A 27,769-nucleotide genomic window follows, 5' to 3' on the forward strand; every position below is an offset into this window, starting at 1 on the left:
AGACCCGGCTCTGTCCGTGTGCTGGTTACCTACTGACGCGTGACAGATGACTCACATTGAGTCACTCAAGACAAGGGCATTTTCTTATATCTTATTCATAGGTTACTAATTCAGGCAGGCACAGATGAACAATCCTCTGTTCCCTGTGGCATTGGCAGAAGTCCCTTGGGATTGAGCTGGCTGATGTAGTGATCTAGAGAGTTCAAGGAGGGCTCCCTTAAATGTCCAGCATCTGCGATCAGCTGAGACTAGCGAGCAGCTAGCTCACACAGGAGCATGGCAGCACGATGGTCTCAGGGTGGGGTCAGACGTTGTGCACGGTGGTTCACAGTTCCTGAGTGAGCTGGAAGTTTCACAGTGTCTTATGACTCAGCCTCAGAAGTCCCAGAAAGTTACTCTGCTGTCTCCTTTTAGCAAACAAGTCACTAAGGCCAGCTCAGAGTGTGGGCGCAGGAAGCATTTAAGCACGTAGATTTGCTGCCTGAGTTGGGAGTATGATGTGGCTACGTTAGCCGTGTGACCTTGGGAGAGGTTGGGTAAGCTTTTTGAGCTTCATACTTCTCGTCTGTAACATGAGAGTAACAATAGCTACCCCTTAGGGCTTATGAGTGTTGAATTGTATATATAACTTATCAGTATCATGAAATTTATAAATAGGAGCTGGTGTTGTGGTATAGTGGATTGAACTCCCACTTGCAATGTTGGCATCCCATATCAGTGCCAGTTTGAGTCCAGCTGCTCTGCTTCTGACCCAGCTCCCTGCTAATGTGCCTGGGAGGCAGCAGATGATGGCTCAAGTACTTGGGCCCCTGACGCTTACATGGGAGACCAGGATAGAGTTCCTGACTCCTGGCCCAAATCTGGCTGTTGTGGCCTTTTGTAGAGTAAAGCAGTGGATGGAATATCTGTCTCTCCCTCTGTGTCTGTCATTCTGCCTTCCTATAATAAATATTATACATATGTATATATACTTATCTTCCCCAGTGGCTACTGTGGAAGGTCTGCTCAGGATCCCCACTGTCTGCAGTGCCATCTTCTTTCCAGGCAGCATCCCAGACTATTTCCCAGCCTCCCCTGCAGTTGTTGTGACCACGTGACCCAGTACTTCCATGTGGAGCCAGAGAGAAGGGGGACGTATAGCCTCTGCGGCCTCCATGCTCACTGCCCCGGCCCCTGTCAGCCTGTGTTATGAGCATGACATGCAACTCGCTTGAGTTTGGGCTCTGAGGCTTTGGGGTTGTCCATCAGAGTCGTCAGCCTGGCCTCGTGGTTGCCCTGGCGCGTGGGCTGCCCTGGCTCAGCTCCCTGCTCCTGTGCGCCTGTCTGTAAGGCGGGGATAATAGGATCTACCCGGCAGGGTCAGGAGGAGGGCGGGAAGTGATGGATGGTTTGTCTCACTGGCTTAGCAGCTCCTCAGCCACAGTTCTTTCCCCTAAATCCTGGAAACTGGGTCATCATTAGCTTTTTTTTTTTTTTTTTTTGAAGCAAGATTATCCATAACAAAGCCTCTTGGAGGTTTTGGAAGGATAACATTTGAATTCTCAGTATTCCATGCCTGAAGGCTAGTAGTAATGGTCCAGTTTTAATTCAGAACACTTCCTGAAATCCATTTGACTCGCTAGCTTTCAAAATCTAAATATATAGAATAAGCTGTTTCTAAATTAGCAGTTAGTTGATTTGTTTATTTTTACTTTTAAAATTATGCAATATCTAATCATACAAAAAAAGAAGCAACAAAAATTCATATTTCTACAACTCAGTATGGCCAAGTCTTAACATTTTGCTGTATTGGATCCATGTTCTTTCTAAAGAAATAAAACATATGGATAAGACTCGAAGAAAAAAAAAAAGAAATTACATACCTAGAGCACTGCATGGCAGTTGGTAATTGTTAGATCATTTTTATTTTAAAACAAATTTAGGTTTACAGCAGGCTTATAAAGATAGCAGATATTTTTTATATACTCTCACCTTGCTTTCCCTGATGTTAGCTTTGTACATGACCATGCTGCATGTATCAAAGACATTAACACTGATAGAACACTACAAGTATTAACTAAACCACAAACTTTATTCTGATTTCCCCAGTTTTTCACCTCTGTCCTTTCCAGCATCCATTGTGAGATACCGTGTCACATTAAGGTCAGCCAACTTTTAGTCATCTGTGCCCTCAATAAACACACAGAGAACACTGCCAGCTTTTAGCCTGAGACTGGGGTGCGGATCCTCAAAGCTGTCATATGAGCTCCAACAAAACCTCTTGCAGAGCACCTTCTGCTCTAGGCCGCACTCAAGCCAGCCAGCAGTCCTGTGTGGTGCTGGCTGTGATTAATCCCATGTTACCAAAAGGGAAACTGAGGCAGGGGACGATTAACTGAGGGCACACATCTGTTAAGGGGCTGGGGCAGGATTTGAACCGACGGAGTCTGGCTTCCCAGGTACACTGTTAGTCATGCTTCCTGCCTCCTCTCATGAGGCTGCTCTTGGGCAGAGGGAGAGGGGACCCACTGCCACAGACTTCCCCCAGCGAGGGTGGCAGGCAGGAGGGCATCTGGGGAGGTGCCAGCCTGGAGCATGGCATCTGCTTGCTGTGCTGCTTGGAGAATGTGTGACTTTCCTCATACCTGCTTCCTCATGGCTTCCCTCCCTTCCTCCCTGCAGCCCCAGATTCTGAGCACAGTCCGCTGAGCCCCAGGTTGGCGACCTGCTAAAACCCAGCTACAGGGGCAGGCTGCCCGCTAGCAGAGACCAGGATAATGACTTAGATCCTGACTCCTGGAGCCAGTGTTTTGGGGTCCACTGATGGTGCATGAGCAAGAAACAGCAACCATGACTGAGTTGTCAGGCAGGCCCTGGGTGTAGATCCCAGGGAACAGGGGATGGGCAGGAGGGGCTGCTGAGCTTTGCTCTGCAGAGTGACAGGCCCTGTAGGCCTGGGGATGGAAGGAGATAACTTTCCGCCCCTGGGGTGAGAGGAGCCCTGGCTGTCTAGAGCTGGGCCCTGCCACTAAGCTGCTGTCCTCCAGCTGGGATGTCTATGCATCCTTGGGAAAGGAACAGCCAGCAGCCAGCTGGCGTTGGGCCAAGTGCAGCAGGCAGAGGGGCTGGCTGGGCCTAGAACCAGACCCAGAAGAGCCAGCCCTGTCTCCTCTTCTCTGAGCATCTGTGTGTGCACCTGTAAAATGGGTCTTTAAATCCCTCCCAGGCAGGCAGCATCCATTTGTGCATCTTGTGAATCACAGAAGGGATGGATGGGAGCTGAAACCCAGCCAGCAATCAGCTCACCCAGCTGGGCACTCTGACTTGGGGCTGTGTCCACTCAGGAGGAAGGGAAACTTTTCCTTCAGTAAGCTGCTTGCCCAGGGTTGCTTCTGCCTCAAAAGCTGGTTTGCTCAGAGGTGCATGTTTGTCCTATTTGTCCAAAGGGAAAGCACTGGCTCTCCGGAAGGACTGCAGAGAAGGCAAAAGCCCTCAGTCCGAAGGAGGGCAGAGCTGGAGGGAGAAGGGAGGAGCTCCAGGGGATAGGAAATGCTAGGAAGAGGGCATTAGGGGGAGCCAGATTGTGAGAGGCTGACAGCTGGTGGAGCTAGCTGGAGAGGAGGTGCACCCTGGGATCCCTTCCCCCTGGTGGCATCTGGAGAGAAGACCAAGTACCTGAGGGTGGAGTCCAAGCAGAGAGCATGGCAGCTGTGGGACCCTGTGCCTTCCCTGGTCAGACACAGCCAACTGGGAGGGATGACGGTACAGGGTGGTTGTAGTGACACTTTCACAGTGAAAGGTGGTGTCACAGCAAGGGGGACATTTTGGTAGCCCTGGGAGGAGCACTTCCCCTAGGCTGGGGGGCTCTGGGTGGGCTTCCCAGAAGTGCCATCTAAACTGAGACCTCAGGGAGATTCTGGGGTTAGCCCAGTGAAGCAGGGTGGGGTGGTGCATTCCTGGTGGTGCTGCCTGTGGCACATGCAGCACAGGGCTAAGAGCGGTGCATCCGGGTAGAGTCACCGTTTCTTACTTGCACAGAGAGCTTGGGGACAGAGCTGCAATATGGCTGGAGATATGGGAGGCACCTTCATCCTGTGTGAAGGTGTTCGTACTTTGGGGGCTTTCAGCGGAAGGGTGCATGATGAGGTTTTTTCCTGTTAGTAAAGTGTCCATCTCAGACCAGTGAGGCTGGGGGCGGAGAGATGGCAAGGGCAGCATAGCAAGAATCTGGGTGAGAGCCAAGGATAGTTTGAACTTCAATGGTTACAACCAACGTACAGTTTAGTGAGCAGATCTGGGGGTAGTTAGGAGGCGTCCAGGATGACACCTGCCATTAACTTGGGAACAGCGGCTGTCAAAACCCTTCACTGAAACAGGAAGCTAGGAACAGGAGTGGATCTGGGTGTGGGGAGGTGCAAAGTCCAGGTGAGTCTGAAGTTCAAGTCCAGTACTCACATGGAGGTGGCCAGTGGGATGCAGAAGACTGGAGCTCAGGGAAGAGATCTGAGCCATCCGTATCTGCCTGGGAGGCATTAGCCTAGAGCCTGTGGAGCAAGATCGTGCCCAGGGGAGCGGCGACGCCAAGGAAGAGAAAAGGCCAAGGGTGGGACTCAGAAACCTTGGCGTTCGAGGGGCAATAAGAGGAGGCAGGGCCCAGATGGGAGTTGCCAGAGGCTGAAGGAGACCCAGTGCTCATGCTCATGTACGCCCTGGGTGTGTACCACTCTGGGGAGCTTTCTGTGCCTGCTGTTTCGTTAGAGCATAAGAACTTAGAAACACAAAGCAAAATGGCTTATCCCAGCACAGAATGCCCTTCAAGCAGGACTTCTGGTATGTCTCCTCACCAGTCCCTGTCCTTTTGTTGAAGGCCTGTGTCTTTAGGTGACTGTCCTCGTTAAGTAGGCCTTTTAGAAGTGGAGTGCAGGTGAAAAGATTGGCTGGTTCTGAGAGATGCTGTTTGTGCACAGCAAGTGTTGATTATCAGCTTTGGGCAGTGTGGGCATGGAGAGCATGGTGATGCGTCAAACGCTGGTCTCAGTCAGACCGCCTGACTGCTGCAGGGTTACAAGAGGACAAGGAGGACGAGAGGAGGAAGAGGTCATCTTGCCCTCAGCATTTGTAGCTCAAGGCAGACATCACTAATTGATCCCCACCTGCCCTTCTTCTGCACTAAGCCTTAGAATGGACTAAGACTCTCTCCTTATTAAAGCTGCCATCATGCTAAATTAGCAAAGCCATCTGCTACCTGGTGGCCATCCTGAGATTAAGCCAATGCCTCAGAAACCACCAGAAATCTCCTATCTTAATAATGATGAACCTTTTATTATAGAGAAAGAATCAACTCTCTTGCATAAAGAATCTCTGGATTGGGTTAGGGAAATCCACCTGCTAAAGGTCACTGCCAGCGTTCTCTGCCTCTGCTTCAGCTAAGCCCCCACTTGCTGTTTGTATCTCAGGGTCACTGGAGACAGCAGAGGCTGTTGCCCCCAGGCCAGGCTGGTTGAGTTGGGCCATGCTGGTGGGAGGATCAGGCCGCTGCGCTGCTTGTAACATCAGAGCCGCCCCGTCTCCCGGCCCAGCCGGTTGTCCAGGACCTGGAGCTGACGGAGGAAGCCCGAGTTGGGGCAGATATCGCGGTGGGCCTGCACTGTCTGGATGGCTTCAACCAGTGTCAGGTTCTCGCAGATCATGAGGAAAGCCAGGACAAGCGTGGCAGAGCGGCTGACCCCCATGGCACAGTGGACCAGCACACGGCCTGTGGGGAGACCAACCTGGTGTCAGCCACCTGCTCTCAAGCCACCCATTTCACTGGGAGAAAGTGGCCAGCCTGCAGCCCACCCATCATAGCCTCTTGGAATACTGACACTGTCCTCACTGTCAGATATGGCAACTGAGACACAGAGAGGGAAGGTGGCAGGCTCAAGATCACACAGCATGTGAGTGGCAGAGTGATGGTCATCCCCGGGGTTCCTTTTTCATGGCCCAAGGTGCCTTCCTCTGGCCTCCGTTGCAACTTGAGGGGGCTGCTGAGCTCCCAAGGTCCCTTGGTTCGCCTCAGATTAAAGAGGATGCCACTTGCTTTCCTTCGCCCCAGTTCTGTCTCTGTCCAGCAGCCTATGCCATGGCCTCATCTCAGAGGAGTCTGTCTCGAGCCTTTGCTAGGTCCTGCTCAAGCCTGCCCTCTTGCTGAAGGAGACAGTTACACTGATGGCCCCATGGATCTTAGTGATGGCTCTGACTGTTCCAGGTGGCCTTGAATGGGACATCATCAAATGGCTTTAGTTCTTTACTTCACAGAGTGGGAAGGCTGCTGGAGAGATTTGGGGCTCTAGACCCCCCCCACCCCTCAGTGCTACTGAAAAATGCATGGCCCCAGCGCACATCCCATCCCCCACCCCCCACAGCCGCCCCGGGAGCTCACCCTGGGGAGCATTGAGGGCAGCTCGGATGTACTGAGCAACGGGCAGAAAGTAGACGCTGAGGTCGAAGAAGGGGTTGTCATCGGCCTCGATGCCGTAGTACTCCAGGGGCATTCCTCGGTAGAACTTGGCACCCGTGTCCACTTGAAACTTGCCTGCGGCCGCATTCACAATATGGGTAATGCGCAGCTGCATCAGCTGGCTCTTGTCCCGGGCTGTGTACCTGCAGTGGAAGGTGGGTGTGGATCTCACCAGGTCACACGTGCTGTGTGACGGGTTGGAAGTCGCTTCCCCAACCTGCACTGTTCCCCTCGGAGGGGAGCCACTGGAGCCAGTGAATGGGGGGGGGGGGGGACCCGAGGAGGAGCTCTTCTAGTTGGCATTTCACACTCACTTTCATCGAGGCCAGCTTTCTGGAGGGCAGTTGGGCCACATGCATCAGAAGCCTTAAAAATGTATGTGTACTTTGGGGCCGGCGCTGTGGCTCACTTGGCTAATCCTCTGCCTGAGACGCCAGCATCCCATATGGGTACCGGGTTCTAGTCACGGCTGCTCCTCTTCCAGTCCAGCTCTCTGCTGTGGCCCGGGAGGGCAGTGGAGGATGGCCCAAGTGCTTGGGCCCTGCACCCCATGGGAGACCAGGAGAAGTACCTGGCTCCTGGCTTCGGATCGGCGTAGTTCCGACTGTAGTGGCCATTTGGGGGTGAACCAATGGGAGGAAGACCTTTCTCTCTGTTTCTCCCTCACACTGTCTGTGACTCTACCTCTTAAATAAATAAATAAAATCTTTAAAAAAAATGTATGTGTACTTTGCCCCTAGCAGGTCTCCTAACATCAATCAGAACTATGCCCAGAGGTGCAGATGCTGTGGCACAGTGGGCTAAGCCACTGTTGGAAATGCAAGCATCCCATATCAGAACCTCAGTCAAGGCCGGCGCCGCAGCTCAATAGGCTAATCCTCCGCCTGCGGCGCTGGAACCCCAGGTTCTAGTCCCGGTTGGGGCGCCGGATTCTGTCCCAGTTGCCCCTCTTCCAGGCCAGCTCTCTGCTGTGGCCCGGGAGTGCAGTGGAGGATGGCCCAAGTATTTGGGCCCTGCACCTGCATGGGAGACCAGGATAAGCACCTGGCTCCTGCCTTCAGATCAGCATGGTGCGCCGGCCGTGGCAGCCATTGGAGGGTGAACCAACGGCAAAAGGAAGACCTTTCTCTCTGTCTCTCTCTCACTGTCCACTCTGCCTGTCAAAAAAATAAATAAATAAAAATAAAAAAACTTACTTCTCTTCGTAATCGATAGATTATCTAAAAATACAACAGGAACATAAATGTTGTAAATAGCTCTATTTTCAATGTGTGTCTATGAGAAATACAAAAACAGCTCTCTCTCTCTCTCACTGTCCACTCTGTGGGACACCTGGATGGAATTGCTGGCTCCTGACTTAGCCTGGCCCAGTCCTGGCTAATAGAAGATCCCTTTCTCTCTTTGTCATTTGCTATTCAAATAAATAGATCAATAAATCTTAAAGAGAAAAATAAAATGTGCCCACAGACATATGTGAACTGAGGGTAGTAATATTAAAAATAATGACAAGTTAGGGGCCAGCACTGTGGCGCAACGGGTTAACGCCCTGGCCTGAAGCGCCAGCATCCCATACAGGCACCAGTTCTAGTCCCGGCTGTTCCACTTCCCATCCAGCTCTCTGCTATGGCCTGGGAAAGCAGTAGAAGATGGCCCAAGCCCTTGAGCCCCTGTACCCGCATGGGAGACCTGGAAGAAGCTCCTGGCTTCGGATCGGCGCAGTTTCGGCTGTTGCAGCCAATTGGGGAGTGAACCATCGGATGGAAGAACTCTCGCTCTCTCTGCCTCTCTTTCTCTCTCTGTGTAACTCTGACTTTCAAATAAATAAAATGACAAATGAGGGAAAACCCTCCCAAGTATCCTATTATGGGAGCTTAAATGTGGCACAGTAGTCTTCCCCCATCTCTGGTTTTGCTTTGTGTCGTGGTTGGCCACGGTCTGAAAATACTGAATGGAAAATCCCAGAAATACACAATTCATGTGTTTTAAATGGGGTGCTGTTGTGAAATCTTTGGCCATCCTGCCATGTCCAGCCCAGCCTCGGGTCGCCCCTCTGTTCCACGCAGGCTGTGTACACTGCAGCCCTGTGGACACTTGGAGCCCTCTAGGTTGTCAGAGGGACCACGCTGCTTGTGTTCCTGTGACCCTTAGTCTGCCTAACACCGTAGCTGTTCTGGTCTGCTCTTATGTTGTTCATCTCTTCCTGTGCCTAACTTATGAATTAAAGGCTCATTGAAAAGTGCACGGGAGAAAATATGCATAGGGTTTGGTACTGTGTGTTGTTTCTGGCACCCGCTGGAGGTCTTGGATATGTTTCCTGTGTATCTCAGTGAGGAAACACTGTGCAGTCACCGAAATGTCCCTCATGCTGCTGAGAGGGGAAAGCTGTTCACGCTACGCTGAGAACCTGAGGAGAATATACAATACAAACCAGATGTTTTAATATATGGAGTATGACTCCATTTAAAAAAAGCTTTCTATAAAAGCAGCTCACAAAATGGGATTATCAAATGATACCATTTTTGTGAAAAAAAAAAAAAAAACATGTATGTGCATTTTTTTAAAAGTCCACAAAAATTTGTTACTAGTTATCTGCAAAATCCATATATTTTGGTTCATTTTTCTTTTTTTCTTTTTTTATTTATTTGACAGGTAGAGTTATAGACAGTGAGAGAGACAGAGAGAAAGGTCTTCCTCCTGTTGGTTCACCCCCAAAATGGCTGCTATAGCCGGCGCTGCGCCGATCAGGAGCCAGGTGCTTCCTCCTGGCCTCCCATGCAGGTACAGAGCCCAAGGGCTTGGGCCATCCTCCACTGCCTTCCTGGGCCACAGCAGAGAGCTGGACTGGAAGAGGAGCAGCCGGGACTAGAACGGGTGCCCATATGGGATGCCGGCACCGCAGGTGGAGGATTAACCAAGTGAGCCACGGCGCCAGCCCCTCATTTTTCTAAAACGTAAAAGATACTCTTAGGAAAAAACAACAGTTCTATACACGCACACACACACACGCACACATACACACACCTTAGAGAAACTTCTGTATATTTATGTTTTCCCAGGATACGTGCACTAAAATATTCCTGGAACCACTGTTCATAGTACCCCAAAACTAGAAACAATTCATATGCCCATATACAGCAGAATGGATTAAACTGTGCTGTAATCATGCCATGGAATATTACACAGCAGAGAAAATTGAATGAACTGCAGCTATACATAACAATGTGGATGCCCCTCACAATTCCAAGGAAATAAACCCAAGCACAATTCTCTCTCTCTCTCTCATTCCATTCACATGCTTGTAAAGGACAGGTGAAACTAACTCCAGGACATTGTTTATAGATGCGTGTTATCTGAGTTCTGTTTCCACAGTCAAAATTAAAACTAAGGAGGAAAGGAAAATGTGGAAAGAGATGGTGGGAAGCAGGGGAGGACTCCTCCTGTGTGGACTTTGTAGCCTCTGCCACGCCCGCCCCTCTCGTGGGTCTTACTCACGCATCTCCCAAGAAGAGGTTGGGCCAGACCTCATTCACGTGGCTCAGCGTGGCAGCGCGGCGGACCCACAGCAGTCGCTGCAGTGAGGCCAGCGTGGGCGGCTGGTAGGGAGACACCCGCCCTGCCTCGTGGATCTTGGGCCTGCGGAGGTCTTGCTTCTGCAGTGAGTTCATCCTGGAACAGAGCAGACAAGCGGTGGCTGGCGGCCAGCCGGGGCGGGCCGCAGGGCAAGGCAGGGCAGGTGCCCCTGGGCACTGTGGGAAGCCTCAGCTACTTTGCATGAAGTTCTTAATCAGCTCAGCTAGGGCTGGGGCCCAGAACCTTTTCCTGGGGAACTAGAACTCCTTCGCCACCACAGAACTGGGCAGACCACTCTCCTGCCCTCTGTTGGGAGCTTTGGACCAGGCGTTCTTGGGGTTCCCAGGTTGCAATGCTGGGCAGTAGAGATCCTGCCCTGGAAGTGGCTGAGCACTTGAGACTTTGTAGGGACAGAACCCCCAGATGGTTATGTCTCTCATAGGATACCCAGCAAGCCCCCTCTGTTAGGAAAATGGTGCAGGCGCAGTCTTATCTGTGGCGCGATCTACACCTGATACACATTCTATGCCCCGGTACTGGCCGCCATTACTGAAAGCCAGGTAGCCACATGGCCCAAACTACCTGTGCCAAGCTCCACTCCCAACTTAATGGAATTGGCTAATTCCTACCTCACTGCCCACCCCCTGGAAAAGGTATATTAGACCCCCTTCCCAGACACGTGCTCTCTTTTTCCTTCACCACCCCACCCCTCCGGTCTGTTGGGTGTTCCCCAATAAACCTTTTCCCTTACTCCAGTGTTCGGTGTGTTTTGTGAGGGCTAACATTAATATATAACACCCTCTCCTGCTGCTTCCAGGCTAGGCTGGCCCTGGGGCTCCCACCCTCTCCCACCCTCCGGGGAGAGAGGTGGTGTGGACTGGGGTTTGTGGGCATTTGCACAGAATGAATGAACTAGCACCCCTTTGTGTCTGCTGCCTCCCTGTGGGGTGCTTCTGTTTTATGCAGATGGAAGCTCAAGCTCAGAATGTTTGCCCTGTGGCTGATGAGTGGCAGGTGTGTGCTCCTTCAGGTGCTGCCTCTGAGGACTCTGGGGAGTGGCCCACCAACCCGTCCCTTCCCTCAGGGGCCTGCACTGCCAAGCCACCTTCTGCCACAGGCCCGGGCTTTTCCTCCTTACCCCTGTGGCTCAGGCCAGTGTGGCACGACAGGCCTCACCCGGGTGGGGTGGGTGGTGTCAGGAGTCAGCTGGCTGAGGGCGTCCGGGAGCCTGCAGAGCTGGGGTGACAGTGGAACCAGGACCTGGGCCTGGGGCTGGGATGGGAACGGGGGCTGGCTTTGGCCAGCTGCGCCTGCTCTCTTCAGCCAGTAGCTAGGAAAGGTGCACACTGGGAAGAACATCTTTTCCTTTTGGTAGGCGGTTCCAGGGCCAGAAAGAGAAATGGGCACCCAGGAGGCCACTGGCTTGGCCAGGCTCACCCAGCGGGTGGCCGGTGGGCAGGGCGGAAGTGAGGACCCACCTTTCCCCTTCATCCCCTACTGTGACCTCACAAGGCAGGCTGGGTGGCCTGCCACCTACCTAGGGCATGGCCTGGGGTCGGGCTTAGGGGAATGGGTGCAAGGGCAGGACTCCACATGTGAGCAGAACGGGGCTGGGGCTGGGGCCCGGTTACGGGGTGGGCTCCGCCCAGAACACAAACCCTGTGAAGCGGCTAGAATTCCAGGTCCTCGCCCTGGTGCCCAGGGGGGTGGGGCCGAGAGCAGAGCAGGCCCCAAGGGGGGAACTCAGGCTCTGGCGTGCTTGCAGTCTCTTGGCCTCCTAATTGCCCCCCAGAGACAGAGGCTGCCTGAAGTGGCAGGGAGAGAACTTCAGAGAGAGGGAGGGAGACACTGCCCCCCTTGGGACTCCACCACATCCTGTTCTGTGGCCTCCAGCAAGTCTCTGCTGCTTTCTGGGCCACACTTTCTCTTGTCCCTGCTAAATATTCCAGTGTGGCCTGAGTTTCCTGGATTCTCTGGGGTCCCATCTGAGGTTGTTCATGGAGTGTCAGCGTGGGCTGTAACTGCAAAGCCATGGGGCCAGGTAGGGAAGCTCTCCGGCCCCGGGGGAGTCCAACAGTCCCACCGGCCTGCAGATACCCAGTGCGGGTGCAGCAGCCCTAGGCGGGGCCAGATGGGGCTTTGGGAAGCCTGACAGGCCCGGGGCTCTGGCCTGTTGAGCTTGGTGTGGGGTAAGGCTGCCCCCAGGTGGCCATCAGGTGCCTTGCAGCCCAAATGTGCCAGAGAAGTGGCAGCCAGGCTGCCGCTGATAAAGAACTGGATCTAACTCCCCAGAGGAAGGTATAGAGGGGTCAGGGATTAGGGACTGCCAGGCCACAATTCAGGCCTCAGCCTACTAGGATACCAAGTCTCAAGTCTGGAGAATAGGGCATTTCCTTGGACTGAGAGCTACTTCTAGGCGCTCAAAGAATAACCCGACCTGTCTGTCCCACTGCAGGCCTGGCCCACCTGTCAGCCTGCATGTGACTCTTCTGTCAAGCTCCAGGCACACCTAAGATGCAGCGGCCCCCAGCCCTGGCCTTCGGGGCACCCTGCCTGAAACTTCTTTCACGTATATCTCTCCTGGGCCTCCACAGGGGGCAAGCAGGGGCCCAGGGGCCCAGCGCCCCGGCGCACAGGCTTGGCCCTGCTCCTCTCCACCTGCTCAGTCCTCTGTCTGCTCCCTGGCCCCCAGCTGGCCTGATGCCTGCCTCTCCTGCTCCAGTGGACAGCAGCCTCCAGGGGCAGTGGGTTTGCTGCTCCTGTCCGCTGCAGTTGACAAGTCCCACCCTTGGGTTCTGTCTTTGTGTGGCTCTTTCCTTCTCTCCAGGATACTCTCCCTGCTTGCCTCTGTCTCCCACCCGCCTCTGGGAAGCTTGCCACCTCCTCCGCATCCCAGACACCGCCCTGCGCACTCACAGCCTGGACAAGGCCCATACCCGCTTGGACAGGGGCCCTCCCCCCTGCCCCCTCCTCAGCAGCTCCCCAGCCCCTCACTGCCTCCTCCTCCCCACCACCACGGGCCTCACAGGCCAGGTGGGGCTGGAGATCTCAGGGTCTGGGGAAGGAAGCCTCAGCGGGGGTGGCCAGCAGCCAATGGGGGCGGGCAGAGGCCCTGGGCAGACCTGTCAGGCCTGGCACTCCTGTCCCTGTGGCCTTCTCTGAGCAGGGGTATCCGGTGGGGCTGCTGGGGGAATTCCACCAAGCAGTGATTGAAAAGTACCTCCCCAGCGCCCGCCTCGTGGCGAGCACCCAGCCAGTGAGCGTCCTGCTGTTACTGTCATTCCTATAATTACTCTCACCCTTTCAGCCTAGGTAGAGGGCAGCTTCCCCAGGGCATGAAGTGTGGTTTCTGCTTGTGATTCTTCCCCTTTCCAGCAGTGACTGAAAGTCAGCGCTTACCAAGGATGTGCCATGGCTCACCCAGAGCTAGGCCACCCACATGTTCTCCCTGAGTCCCCATGGAACCCTTACAGAGCCGATGACACCATCATCCCCACTTTACAGGTGAGCAAACAGACTTAGGTTAAGCACTGTACCCAGGGCCACACAGCCAATAGGAGTGGCAACCAGCTTTCAAGCCTGGTCCTTTGGATTCTCCTGTGGTTTGTTTATACTCCGATCTCTGACCTTATTGGGTCCCCCAACCCAGCGCCCAGCCCTGCCCAACAGGAGCCCTGGCCCTCATTTCCCAGCACGCACCCATCTCCAAAACAGCACTCACCCACCTGGGGGGGTACCCGGCGCAGGCTGTGCTCTCCTCTGACAGGCAGTTTGCGGTGCCGGCTTCCAGCCGCCTGTCTCTGCACACTTGATGCTGTTTCTATTTTTTGATTTGAGATGAACTGTAAAGCATGCTGTCTATTCCCTGCTTCCCCCCCGCCCCGGCCACTCCCAGTGTGTCCACTGGTCCACGGCACGGTCAGTGCCAAGCCCAGCCGGGTCCTTCCCCTCTCTGCTCCCCGAGGTCTGGGGCGGTGGAAGAGGGAGCAGCCGTGGCCACGGGCTGGCATGAAGGCTTAGACTCCCCTCCCTCTCTCTTCTCCTGCCCCTCTCCTCCCGCGGACTCGGGTTCCTGGAACTTTGGGGGGCCGCTGAGAGGGTGGCCCACTCCCACCTGTGGGGACTGAAGACTGTGGCTGACAAGCGGTGCAGGCAACAGGAAGAAGCAGACGGCTCGAGGGCGGATCCCACGCTGGGCTCTTACTGTCTTACAGGCATCCACCTGGATCAGGGCCTCCAGCGACAGCAGTAGGGCCAAGACCAGGGTGGCCAAGTGGCAGAGCCTCGGGACAGGAAGTAAGGCTGGACGCTGGGAGAGAGAAGAGCTCTGTATTATAGGCAGGTGTACCACGGGATACCTTGGCTAGGACTTGTTGGGGCAGGGCCAAGAGCTGTGTGAGGTGGAGTAGGTGCAGGTTCCGGGAGAGATGAAGCAGGCCTAGAGAGAAACCTCACAGCTCCTCCGTCCTGCACAGGCTGTGTGGCTGCACAGGCTGTGCACTGCACAACTCCTGGGGGCTCCATTTGCAAAGACAGTTTGGTGGATGGCTCCCCCGTGAATTTTGTTACGCTGCCACCCTTCCCAGGTGACTTCCTGGAAGCCGCCAGCTTGAAGGGAAAGATGCTAAGGTCAGAGGTGAGGATGTTTAAGGGCCCCCAGCTGGGGAAGGTTAATTGGGCATTATCAGAGACTGCTGCTCTGCTAGGCTTCCGAAACCTGTCTTGAAGAGAGCAGGCTGGGACCATGCCATTCCCATGGGAGAGCATGTCCGCCTCTCCCTCTGCCCCCACACTCAGAGCTCCATGTGACACTTCCTCACCAGCGTGGCCTTAGACCTAATCTCCACCCTAGCTGTAACCCTGTCTCTCCTGTCACACTCACCCAGTCCTTCCCTAACCCTCCTCTCCAAGATGCTCATCCTCCAGCCGGCCTATGGAAAGGCCTCTGTGATGCCTGCGGGTCTCCCCTTCAGCTGGCTGGGCTGCCGCACGGGCCATGTATTCAGAGAAACAAACAAGCCAGGGAAGGATTCAGGCCTTGTCTGGGGAGCCCTGGGGCAGAGCAGAAAGCAGTGCCCTGTAGCTCCTGGGGGTGCCCAGGCCAATCAGCCACCTGCAGCTGGCAGTCCCTCCATGTCAGTGGGTGCTGGGCATGCAGTAACTTCCGTAAAATCCTGGGGTCTCCACCCCAAGAACAGACACCCTTGCTGCCTCCCACCTGGGACTGATTCTAGAGAAACAAGCAGCAGGACCTCTGTGACCATCGGTGGGCTGGGTACCTGAGAAGCGGGGTTCCTGCTGGGGAAGCTCAGCTTGTCCCACCCAGCATCTGGGAAGAGGAGACATTGTGCCTAGCAAGGGCTTGGGAGAGGAGCTCTAGGGGGCCCACTCCCCTTGTGTGACTTCAGGACCCCTGCTGTTGCTGCCCAGCACTGGACACACAGCAATGGCAGCAGCACATTTGGGAACCTGCTCGTGGGAATGGTGGGGCTGGGCTGGGTGACGCTCAGCAGAGCCCAGAATGTGCTTTCCCTGGAGCTGTGACTGGGGGTGGGGGTGGGGGACAGGTTGTAGAGGTGCAGGCCATGCAGCTGGCAGAGCTGCTGGCTGGAGGGGATGTGAGGGAGCCCCCAGGCTCGGTGCCCAGGCAGGGCAGACAGCCCCAGGAGAGGTGGGAAGCCTTACCACTTCCATCTTGCACCGCCTATACCTTTCCTTCCTTTTGTGTTCTCTCAAGAGTACGGGTCGGGCTGGGAGAGATGGGACAGGCTGCCTAGGCTGGGCCCTGGTGAGGCTTTGGGTGGGTAAGGGGAGCCAGCAACTTGGGGTATGGACCAGCCCCCTCACACCCTCACTGGCAGCCACACACTGCCCTGAGCACCGCCGCCCAGGTCCCCTGCCCAGCCCCTCACCTGGCCTTTCCCATCCAGGCCCCAGTGCTGTCCTGGTCTATACTACCTGCCCAAGCTCTCACCTGCCACCTCGATGTCAACAGCCCCAGCTTTGCCCCAGCCACTCCTCACCTGGTTCCTCAGCTGCGGCCGGCACCCCGCAGCTTCTGGTCCAGCTGGCAGAGCTGATGGAGGAAGCCTCGGTTGGGGAAGACCCATCGATGTTCCCTCACGGTGATCACGGCCTGGCGCAGGGAGAGCCGCTGGCACAGCATGAGGTAGGCCAGGACGAGCGTGGCAGAACGGCTCACGCCCACCACACAGTGCACCAGGACCTTGGCTGAGGGAGACATCTGGTGAAAGACCCTTTCCTGCCAGCTGCCCCCCGAGGCTGGGTTTCTTTTCCCAGCTTTGCCTTGGGTGCACACCTGTGAACCCAGACAAGTCAGTCGACCTTTGTGGGCTTTACTTTTCTGATCTGTCAGATGGGTAGACTGACACCTGCTGTGCCATGCAGTCCAACTTCCTCGCATGGCCCTTTAGGAGCTCGGCAGCCTTACCTCAGAGGCCCCCACGGTCCTAGCCACCCTCAGCTGTAGGATGGGGAGGCGACTTCCAGTTCCTTGGACAGCTCAGCTGACCACATGCCATTCCAACCACCTGGAAAACATGCCCACTGACCCTGCTCTGCTGTTTCTCCATCCCTCAGATGTCACCTGAGACCTGGCTTCCTCCCACAGGTCTACTGGGCTACTCAAAGTGTCGCTTGAATCACAGAGCAGATCATCACTTTTTGCATGGGTCTCCATGAACGATTCTCTGCTTGAGCATACACCTGCCCTTCAAACGTGCCTCTGGGGCTGGCGCTGTGGCACAGTGAGTTAAACCACTGCCTGTGATGGCAGCATCCCATGTCAGGGCGCCAGTTCAAGTCCTGGCTGCTCCAGTTCCAATCCAGCTCCCTGCTAATGTGCCTAGGAAGGCAGCAGAAGATGGCCCAAGTACTTGGACCCATCACCCACCTTGGAGACCTGGATGGAGTTCCAGGCTCCTGAATTCGCCTCGTACAGTCTAGGCCATTGCAGCCATTTGGCGAGTAGTTCAGCAGATGGACGATCCCCCCCCCCCCCCCTTTCTCTCTCTCTCTCTGGCTCTCCCTCTCTCTCTGTCACTTTGCTTTTCAAATAAAATACATCTCGAGGGATGGGGGGGGGGGGAAGGAGCACTTGTCAAACTTATCCCTACACAGGAATAACCGTTGTGCTGCTTCACCTCTGACTGTCCTTCCCCCCGATGCGTGATGGCGTATTCCGTGGGGCAGGGCTTCAAGTCTAGACTCCCGGAATTCAGCTCAGGGCCCAGCATACAGCAGATCCTCAGCAAATAGCTAGTGAGGGAATGCATGAAAAGCAAGAGTGTCGAAGGGCTCTGGGCGTTAAAAAGGGACCGGAACTGTAGCCTGTCATACCCGTCACACAGACGTGGAGACTGCGGTCCAGAGAGGGACACTGACTTGCCTGAGGCCATGGTTCAAGGATGAACACAAAGCAGGGGCTCCAGGCTCCCCAGGCCCCTTGGAGGGACCCAAGGTATCTGAAGTTAGCTTGCCATTTGAAAGTGCTTTGGGGGCAGACATCGAGGGGCCAAGTGGTCATTTCCCAAAACTGAGTGTTTTGGAGACGGAGCTGCTGTGGTGTTCGTGAGACCCGGCTCCCAGCCAGCCGCAGGGCTGCTCTCACTTTCCCCATCTGTGAAGCCATGGGGTCAGATCAAATACTGGAGCACTGAGCAGGAGAATTTTGCGAGTCAGGGATGAATGAGGGGAAGAGGGGCGCCCTCCCTGTGAATGAGCAGGGTGGGATGGGGGCTGGAACCCCAGATCCTACCCCCGGGTGTGCTGAGAGCTCGGTGGATGAAGTCCGCTGCAGAGGAGAAGTAGGCACTGATGTCGAAATCAGGGAGGTCGTGGGCTGGCACCCCCAGGTAGGACACACTGCTGCCGTAGAAGTCAGGACCACCCTGGCAGAAGAGGCCTCCGTGGGCGGCGTTCAGCACGTGGGTGATGCCCAGCTTCCACAGCTCGTAGCGGTTGTTAGCCGTGGCCCTGGGGAGGGCAGGGAGAGGGCTGGCTGCTGGTGGAGCCGTGGAGTTACGGAAGGGGCTTTGCCTGGACCCCTACTTCAGTAGCCAGGAGCTCTGAGGGTCAAAAAGAAGCTAGAACCCAGTAAGTTCCAGCTGGAGCCTGCAGCCCTCCGAGCTTTCTGGTGGGAGAGGTGATGGTGCAGGTGCTATTTTTAGACCCCTGCTTCCTTGGTGAGCTTCCCCTGGCTAGGATGGAAGGCAGGGGTTGCTTCAGCTCCTCCCTTCTTGCCCGATGCTCTCCCTCCCATCCCTGACCAATGCTGGTAATACCTGACACCTGCCTCTCATCTGCGTCTATACAGGCCCCACCTCCCTGATTCACCTTCAGTCAGGCTTCTCCACCCACTCTGTGTCCACAGGAGGGGCACTGGGGCCAGGAAGGGGACTCTTTATGTACCCAGTCTCACACTCCAAATACCATTCTCCAGGCTTCTGCGCCCCCCAACCAGCTAATGCACCTGAGGACTCTGGAAAGCGCCAGGCTTCCAGGCAGGAGAAGCCCTTGCTCCTCCTGGTGGCCCCGCCTGGTCACTGCGCTGTCCCCAGCCCGTGGGATTCCAGGCAAAGTCCCTGACCTGAGATGCTCAGAACAGAACTGTTTCTCCTTGTTCCCGTCCACCCTCATATCCGGTAAAGAGCTCAGAGACTGCCAGTTCTTGGCTCCACTCCCGCACCCCCATGCCAGCTACCACTCACGCATCGCCTATGAAAAGATTGGGCCAAACTTCGTCCACACGGCTGCAAGAGGCCTTCCCCGCCCTCAGGAGTTCCTCAAGCTCAAAGACGCTGGGGCAAGGCGTGGCTTCGGCGCCTTCCCCCTGCTCTGGGAGCCGGGGCTCAGCCATGAGCCAGCCCGCCCACTCCTCTGCCTCTGTGGTCACTCCGCTCTGCCTCTCTGGTGTCATTTCTCCTTCCTGGAGATTGGCAGGGACAGGTGGGGCAGGAGCAAGTGACTCAGCAAGTCATGGGAGCTTCCAGGGAGGACAGGATCTTTTCCTGCCTAATCCATCCCCCCACCCCCAAACCTGGGGAATCTCTGCAAGTCGCTCCACACTTCACCTCAGTCTCTGCGCCTGTGAAACAGGGCTCATCACATCCATCTCAGACAAGTGTGGTGAGGACTAAAGGGACGGAGGTTGTGCCCTAATACAGAGTCGGTGCTTAGACACATTTGTGAGGACTGAGTCAAAGCAGAGCTCAGCTGGAGAGGTGGTGGCTGGTGCCAAGGATGAAAGGCGCCGTCTGGGGTGAGGGCGCAGACTGGGGACGGTTGGAGGGGAGCCTCCGGACTGGGAAGCAGGTGTGGTTTTCCACGTTGCAGAGTCCGAGAAATGTGAGGAAGACACATGGACGGTCTCACCTGGAGGGGGCCCGCAAGGTTCACAGGGAGATGTCTCTCAGCAGCGTTCTTGGGGAGAAGATGGCTGATTCCTCAGCAGAGGAGGCTCCGGGGGCCCCGGGCACCCAAGGGCCAGAGGGGCCGTGCGTGTTGCCCTAGACTTGGAGAGCCAAAGGCCCAGGTCTCAGGAACATTTGGGGGGGGGGCAGTTTCCCGCATACAAGAGCTAGAAACAGGTCTGTGTGCCCTTCTGCCCGAGGTGCTTACTGGTGGAAGAGGTGAGGTGCCTTGCCGGCTCTTGTGGTTTCTCATGGAAGCTCGGCTGGCACTGGGTGGGTGTGGGCCGCAGTGGGAAGGTTCTCAGCTCTCCCTGCCCTTGCCTCCAGCCTGAGGAGAAAGGCAAACCCAGAACACCTCAGGGAAGCCCTTTGCACTCCCTTGCTCCCCACTGCAGATGGCCCTGCGTGGGGTGAGGTCAAGGAAAGGTTAGAGCCGGGATGCAGCTGGCTTTCGACTTGGCTTATTGCGATGCTAGGCCCGGGCTGAGGGAAGACTTTCCCTCAGGGAAGTGTGGATAACACAGGTTCTGGTGTCAGATTTGGGTTGTAATACCAGCTTGGGCACATGTTAAGCCTGCTCTGTCAGGCATTATGTTTCTTGGACTTGATGTGTTGAAAGATCTACCTTGTGGCGTTGGTACAAGGATTCTGTGAGATATGTGTATGGTTTTTGGCACAGACACAGGGCAAAGGGACAGTGATAACAGTGATCTCAGGGGCTGGGCTCCTGGAGAGGAGCTGGTTCCCGCCATAGAAATCAGGATAATTTTCTCCCAAGCCCTCACCCCCATTCACTGATGCCATAGGTCCCGCCCCATCACCACTTGGCCCCTTTTTCTTCTCCGGTGTTGGCCCGGGCCTGACGCATGCGCCCTTGGGCTTCCCGGCTGTGACTTTCCCTCTCCGTTCTCCTCTCGGGCTTATCTGGAAGCCCGCGTCCCTTCCGGTTTTGGCTCCGCCCCCACCGCCGGTAGGGCCCCGCCTCCCTCCGGTAGGGCCCCGCCTCCTGAAGCAGTTCCGGTTCGGCACGGAGCAGCTGCCGGCGCGGCGGTGACGGGGGCCGGAGCGATGCCTGCGCGCAGCCGCCACCGCCCCCGCCTCCACTCCAGCTCCCCGCCCCGGGCTCCGCCCCCGCCGCGCGAGGTGCTTCACTCCGGCGAGGCCGGGAGGGCCGCGGACTCCGACGGCGGCTCGGACGTCGACTCGGAGGTGGGCCAGGGGAGCCCGCCCCAGCCTGCGGAGGTGAGCAGCGGCTGAGGCTGAGGCCGAGGGGAGGGCAGTGTGGGGGTCCCCTGCGGCGGGGCTGAGGGACAGTCAGGGATGGAGCTGGGGGTTGCCGAGGGACCGGGGGGCGCGCGGAGACGGTTGAGGGAACCTGGAGAGTCGGCTCTAGAATGGAATTCGAAGGAAATGGAGGTTGTTGAGCCCGAGGGCCCGAGGGGTGGCGACGACCAGGGTTTGAGGGGTCCGTAGAGGCTGAGGGGCGGGAGGGCAGGGAAGACTCAGAGGCGAGGGCTCGGGGCTTTGCATATCAGCGCCGTGAGGGAAGAAGAGCGAAGGGTCCCCGCGGGAATGTGGACCCCGAGGAAGAGATGCTCCGGACAGCAGGGGTGAGGGATCGGGGGCCGCCGTTGTCTCCGGGCGCGGGCGAGGGAGCCGGCGTGGGACAGGCTGCCCTCCCGCCGGGTTAGGGAGGGTGGTCGCGGTGGGCAGGATTTAGGTGTGCCCGGAAGAGGGAAGGGCTATGAGACTGCAAATCGCCTGGCATAAAGGGGTGAGGGAGGAATTGGAAAAGGGAAATGTGGTCAAGACAGAAAAACTACCCTCAGGGATCTAATTTAGATGTCTTTCGAAGCATCAGATCCCACTAGAGCGACGAACTCTGCTAATGGGGCTTTCTGGTTGATGCATGGTTCATCCTTTTAAGAAGCGAGGGGCGGTGTTTATCACTGATTTGCCTCCAGGGCTGGGGGAAATAGTGAAGAGGAAGTGATGTCTGAGAAAGGTAGTGAAAGGAATGATTCGGAAAATAAAAAGATGTGCCCTTTTTTTTCCTTTGTATTTCTTTCATGAGTTCAAATACTAAAGTTTGGAGCCTAAAAAGGGATATAAGCATATTGCCTTTAAATTTTAAACATTAAGCTTGAAAGAGGAAATTGGACACTTGAGGTTTATAGGTGCTCACTATGAACTGGTTCCATTTTCACAGCTTGAATTGACCCATGCATTTGCTACACGGTAGAAATAGGGTCAGTGCAAGTCTGGGTTAAGAGGGCATGTAAAACTGGAAGTGAAATCATCGTGGTCCACGAGCCCACCAGGTCTTCCTCTCACTGGTGACACCGGGACTGTACCTCTTGAAAATTTGAGGAATCCTTCGGGCAGATTTGCAGGACCAATACTCAAACAGTATTTTGCAGATACCGTACAGTAATATTTGTAGTTCAGTGATCTGGAAAATAAAGCTAGAGGATGCTTGTAGTTGGCAGGTAACATCACTGGGACAGGTGGGTCCACACATGCTTTTTGTAGAAGACATAGTAACATAAGCATAGTGGTGCCAGAAACACAGTGACTGCGATGTATATGATCAAATTAGTAGAAATAAGTTAATTTCCTTTAGCAGTTGTTAAATTGTAACATGGTTCCAAGAAGTCTTTGTTAGACTTTAGCCACATGTCTCATATGGAGTTTTACTGTTAAAATATTTTATTTGATTTTAGGTTTTGCAAAGTTGTCGGCCTTTTCAAGCAAACATTTAGTCAAGTGTTTGTACTCTAACCAGATTACTGTTTTGTCTTTATGAGATTCCAACAAGCTTTTAAATTTATCTGTATCGATTGTTGCCTTCAAATGCTCAGAATAATAATTATTTCTCTTTTTTAAGATTTATTTTATTTATTTGAAAGACAGAGTTAGAGAGAGAGGGAGAGACAGAGAAAGAGGTCTTCCAACCGCTGGTTCACTCCCCAGATGGCCGCAACGGCCAGAGCTGCACCGATCTGAAACCAGGAACAGGAGCCAGGAACTTCTGGGTCTCCTATGTGGGTGCAAGGGCCCAAGGACTTTGGCCATCTTCTACTGTTTTCCCAGGCCACAGCAGAGAGCTGGATCACAAGAGGAGCAGCTGAGACTAGAACCGGTGCCCATATGGGATGCCGGTGCTTCAGGCCAGGGCTTTAACCTGCTGCCCCATAGTGCCGGCCCCATAATAATTATTTCTTTGATGAAGAAGTGGTGGATTCTTTGCTTTTTGTTGAGGTTGTCGAAAGACTAACTTCCTTTCCTTTAACTTAATTAAAAGAGATCTTTAGTTGAAGAAGTTTACATAGTATGACTGTTTGTCTAGGTTTTTTCTTCATCATTTTTTATTTTCTTTGATTTATTTCATTCATTTGAAAGGCAGAGAGAGAAAGCATGAAGATACAGAGAGATCTCCCACTTGCTGGTTCATTCTCCAAATGTCTGCAACAGCAAGGAACCAAGAAACCATGTGGGTGGCAGGGACCCAGGCACTTGTGCCATCATCTGCTGCCTCCCCAGATTGCACACCAGTAGGAAGCTCCCCTGGGAGCAGAGCCAGGACTCAAACCCAGGCACTCTGACAAGTGGATGTGGGCAACCCAAGCTGCATGTTAACATTAACCTCTGGGCCAAATGCTTGTCCCTGTTTAGGCTTCTGTTTACCCTGTCCAGCCTGGGATCCTCTGCAGATTTTTTTTTAATTTATTTATTTATTTGAAAGAGTTACACAGAGAAAGAGAGGCAGAGAGGTCTTCCATCCACTGGGTATGGCAGTCCGAAGCCAGGAGCTTCCTCCAGTTCTTCCCAGCTGGTACAGGGGCCCAAAGACTTGGGCCATCTTCTACTGCTTTTCCAGGCCATAGCAGAGACCTGGATCAGAAGTAGAGCAGCTGGGACTTGAACTGGCAGCCATATAGGATGGCGGCACTGCAGGCAGCAGCTTTACCCGCTACACCACAGCGCGGCCCCTAGATCTTATCTTCATACTTGGCTCTTAAGAAGTGTTGGCGTGTAAAAACTTGCTGAACTCAGCTGAAATATAAGAACTCTCTAGTAAGGTTACTTCTTAATGTTATTGCAAAATTAAAGAGGGAAATTATTAGATGGAGTTGTACAGTTAATGTATTGGCATGCCTAGTGGTCATTTTATTTTTTCCCTTTGTTAATTCTCATTCTTAGTTGTAAAGAAAATCAGTTTTATGGCAGAGCAGTTTTTCTAAGGCAGACAACAGCTGTCATGACTGCTATGGCAGAACTTACAGAAATATTTAGATAAATCAGTCTTGATTTCAGTAACACATGCCCCAGTCTGCCAAGAGTTTTATTCACACTGCACAACTGCTTATTTTTTTTAAAGATTTATTTTTATTTATTTGACTGAGTTACAGAGAGAGGTAGAGACAGAAAGCAGTCTTCCATCCACTGGTTCACTCCACAAATGGCTGTAACGGCCAGAGCTGAGCCAATCCAAAGTCAGGAGCCAGGAGCTTCTTCAGGGTCTCTCACGTGGGTGCAGGGTCCCAAAGACTTGGGCCATCTTCTACTGCTATTCCAGGCCATAGCAGAGAGCTGGACAGGAAGTGGAGCAGCCAAGATTCAAACCGGCACCCATATTGGGATGCTAGTGCTGCAGGCCATGGTTTTACCCGGTAAGCCACAGCACCAGCCTCACACCGTTGCTTATAAGCATGTTATTTTGTTAATCAGAGCTTCAGTATTTTCTGCAAAACGGCTGTAACCCATTGACCTATATTTGTGGCTTTTCTGAGAACTGAAGTTTGAGTTATGTTTTGAAGAAATTGTTAAATCTCAGATTTCCTAATGAATATTATTGTTATTGTTATTTTGTCTTAGAAGACTGCTATATTAACTAGTTATTTTCTCCAGATTTTTACATCTACAACTGATGTGATCTGTGATGCCACTAGTTGGGTGTACCTGTGTCACTATTAATTTGTAGATGGCAATCCTCCTGTCTTCATATTGTCTTTAATTTTTCCCTTGCATGTGGTTCGGGGAACTCTTGGAATGTGGTAGTTTGTTTTAGTTTTCTAAAGCTATGATGTGACACATTGAGAAGCGATACTAGGGTAAAAACAGAAGGAGTCACTTGACAGCAGGTTATCGTTATGGCAGTTAATTCTTTAGTTCTGTGGTTCTCGTGGCCTTGAGAAATTAAGAAAACCAAAAACAGGAGAGCATGGGCCAGGCACACTTGGAGAACAAATCAGTGTTTATACCCTGTCTCTGTTGCCACTGCCAAGTTTATCATCTGAATATATTAATATGAATTTGTAATGGATCTGTAGTGTAAATATTCCTCTCCTGTACACAAGATACCACCATTGCCAGAACTGAAACCTAACCTAGCTGACTTCAGTGACTTTATGCTTTTATTGTGAAATGATCTGTGAAATGATTCCGAGCTGTATTACCACCAGTATAGAATGTAACATGACTCTGTTAACAAAGAAAACTTGGTGATAAATTTTACCAGAAAGCAGTGTTCTCTGATAAGTACTTCAAAAGAGTATACAGTGAACTGTATTTGTATTTGTTTTTTTATTGTGAGTTTTGTTAATCTTATGAACTGTAGCTGAGGAAGAAAGAACTGGTAATATTTTTTTTTTGACTTTTTTTTTTTGACAGGCAGAGTGGACAGTGAGAGAGAGACAGAGAGAAAGGTCTTCCTTTGCCATTGGTTCACCCTCCAATGGCCGCTGCGGCTGGCGCGCTGCAGCCGGCGCACCGCGCTGATCCGATGGCAGGAGCCAGGTACTTATTCTGGTCTCCCATTGGGTGCAGGGCCCAAGCACTTGGGCCATCCTCCACTGCACTCCCTGGCCACAGCAGAGAGCTGGCCTGGAAGAGGGGCAACCGGGACAGAATCCGGCGCCCCGACCGGGACTAGAACCCGGTGTGCCAGCGCCGCAAGGCGGAGGATTAGCCTAGTGAGCCGCGGCGCCAGCCAGAACTGGTAATATAAGTATGTATTACCTTGACTTTTTTTGTTGTTCACTTGAGGTTCTTGAAAGATAAATTCTAAGGTGAGAAAAGTGATCCCTGCTAATTTAGGGTCTTCTTATAGGTTAGGTTAAAGTTGGAAATGTCTGTAAGTCAGTTTTGATTTGGAACTTTGAGACTAAATTAAGTTGATGTCAGTTTCATCAGTAGTGCTAGTATGAGAACCAGAGATTGCCACAACAATACATTAAAATTTAGTTCCAAATACAATACATTTTCATAGTATATATTAAAATTTGAAGTCTTGAGCCAGTTTCATATTTTTCCAGTATGCTGATTGGATTTGGGGATGTCTGTCATTTTTTAAGTTAAAATTTTACCAATCAGTATGTCATATTACTAGCCTGCCTAAGTATTATCATAGTGATTAGAATAAGAATTAGAGTTTCATATACTTGCCTGCAGCCATGTCAGGAATCCTTCACTTAAATTTATCACTAAATTTTTATCATCTTGTAACAATTTTTACCATTACTGAGGATATGAAATGGACAGTGACATCTGTCAGGTTCTTCTTGAATTGAGACAGTTCTGGATGTGAATTAGGTGTAACTTTTAGAAAGTATGTTAAAGGCAAGTTGGAGCCAGAAAAGATTTGTGTTCTTTGACTAATGTGTAGCAGTGCATAGTCGGGGAATGGCATTGTGCAGTGGGTAAAGCATCTCTTGCAAGCACCAGTTTGAGTCCCGGCTGCTCCACTTATCCAGCTCCCTGCTAATGTATCTGGGAAAGCAGGGGAAGATGGTCCAAGTTCTTGGGTCCCTGGCACCCATGTGAGAGACCTGGATAGAGTTTCAGGCTCCTGGCTTCAGCCATCCCAGCCCGGGCCCATGCGGCCATTTAAGGATTCAAAGAGTGGATGGAAGACCTCTCTCTCTCTCTCTCTCCCCCCCCTTTCCTTCACCCCCCACCCCCCCCCGTCACTTTCCTTAACTCTGCCTTTCAAAAAAACAAATAAATCTTTTTTTAAAAAAAGGTATATAGTCAAGGCAGTTAAAAAAAAAATCCCGAAACTGCAGTACAGCTAAGAGAATAGTGATGTAACTGGGAAAGCAATTGAGTTTTGTCAAATGTGCTGACCTAAATTCTGTTTAGAAGTGGGATATAACAAAACCGTAGAAAATCACTACTACAGAGTTTAAAAAAGTGGATAATAGGAACTGATTCAGATGGTAGTTTAACCTGCTGTACCACAGCTCCATCCCCAAGTGATACGTTGTTGTTGAAATAACTTTATTTAGATACATTTTAAGTAGATCTTTATCTGAAAAATTGATGTTGGTGTATAGAATTTTGCATTGGGTGATTGGAATATCTGTTGTGTTGTTCCATTTTTGAGGTTGTGTGTATGTGTGTGTGTGTGTGTGTGTGTGTGTTTTAAGAGTTATTTATTTGAAAGGCAGAGTGACAGAAAGAGGGATATCTTCCATCTGCTGGTTCACTCCTCAGATGGCCACAAAAGCCAGGCCTGGGCCAGGCTGAAGCCAGGAGCTGGAAACTCTTTCTTGGTCTCCCACATGGGTGGCAGTGGCCCAAGTATGTTAGCCATCTTCTACTGTCTTCCTGCCGCATTAGCTCTGTGAGTAGTGGAATGATCAGGATTCCATCTGGCACTTCGATGCAAGTGACAGCTTAACCTGTGGCACCACAATGATAGCTCCAGTTTATGTTATTTGATTACATGGTTGTTTTGCGAAAGGTAATTCCATCTTTAGTAAAACCTTTATAAGATTTAACAATCATTTTCAAGTGTTCATATTTGTTTTATATTACAAGCCTTAAGTGTGTTTCTTGCCTAATGGCTTTTGGTTGAGAGATAACTATCTTAATGTTAATGATTTAATTTCAAATCTAGCAGAAACCACTGATGAAGGTGACCAGCTTATGTGTTATGCCTTGTAATCTTCACAGTAAACCTATAAGTAGGGACTAGCATTTTCCTAATTTTACAGATAAAGACAGTAAGGCCCAGATGGGTTATGAAACTTCTGTGAGACCTCATAGCTGTGAGTGGAAAACTGACAATTTAAACCCAGGCAGTTTGACTCCAGAGCCAGTGCTCTTAACTGCTGTGCTTTCTGGCTTTTATATCAGACTCTGTTAAAGAACAGCTGTCTGGGCCGGCGCTGCGGCTCAACAGGCTAATCCTCCGCCTTGCAGCGCCGGCACACCAGGTTCTAGTCCTGGTCGGGGCGCCAGATTCTGTCCCGGTTGCCCCTCTTCCAGGCCAGCTCTCTGCTGT

General features: G+C 52.7%; 2 protein-coding genes across 12 annotated transcripts in view; one reads left to right on the forward strand and one right to left on the reverse strand.

Moving 5' to 3' along the window:
* SAMD8 (sterile alpha motif domain containing 8) overlaps window positions 1–27,769 on the forward strand; it is a 128,504-nt gene that overhangs the window by 43,444 nt on the left and 57,291 nt on the right. The window contains exons 1-3 of one of the 9 annotated variants that reach the window (XM_070057874.1): window positions 13,416–13,552; window positions 15,979–16,217; window positions 16,680–16,815. The exons of 1 other annotated variant lie outside the window; for it this stretch is intronic. In XM_070057874.1, the coding sequence (XP_069913975.1) occupies window positions 16,213–16,217; window positions 16,680–16,815 (141 nt within the window). In that variant the 5' untranslated portion in view covers window positions 13,416–13,552; window positions 15,979–16,212. Of the gene's footprint in view, window positions 1–11,752; window positions 12,090–13,413; window positions 13,553–15,978; window positions 16,218–16,679; window positions 16,816–20,422; window positions 20,722–20,971; window positions 21,090–27,769 lie in introns of those variants that run through there. 7 more of the 9 variants (XM_070057875.1, XM_070057872.1, XM_070057880.1 and 4 more) reach the window with 7 other exon arrangements.
* On the reverse strand, window positions 1,878–16,273 carry DUSP13B (dual specificity phosphatase 13B). Of its 3 annotated transcripts, none has more exons than XM_017348694.3 (6): window positions 16,072–16,273; window positions 14,163–14,357; window positions 13,774–13,868; window positions 9,971–10,144; window positions 6,401–6,621; window positions 1,878–5,734 (listed from the first exon to the last, which is right to left on the reverse strand). In XM_017348694.3, exons 1-6 carry the CDS (start codon window positions 16,156–16,158, stop codon window positions 5,532–5,534), a joined length of 975 nt encoding a protein of 324 aa, XP_017204183.1. In that variant the 5' UTR covers window positions 16,159–16,273; the 3' UTR covers window positions 1,878–5,531. The 3 variants fall into 3 exon arrangements, with proteins under 3 accessions (XP_017204183.1, XP_008268155.1, XP_008268153.1); XM_008269933.3 differs by having other exon boundaries at window positions 13,770–13,868; window positions 16,072–16,209; XM_008269931.4 differs by lacking the exons at window positions 13,774–13,868; window positions 14,163–14,357; window positions 16,072–16,273 and adding an exon at window positions 11,187–11,692.

This window comes from Oryctolagus cuniculus, chromosome 15 (genome assembly GCF_964237555.1).
Source record: "Oryctolagus cuniculus chromosome 15, mOryCun1.1, whole genome shotgun sequence".
Lineage (NCBI taxonomy): Eukaryota > Metazoa > Chordata > Mammalia > Lagomorpha > Leporidae > Oryctolagus > Oryctolagus cuniculus.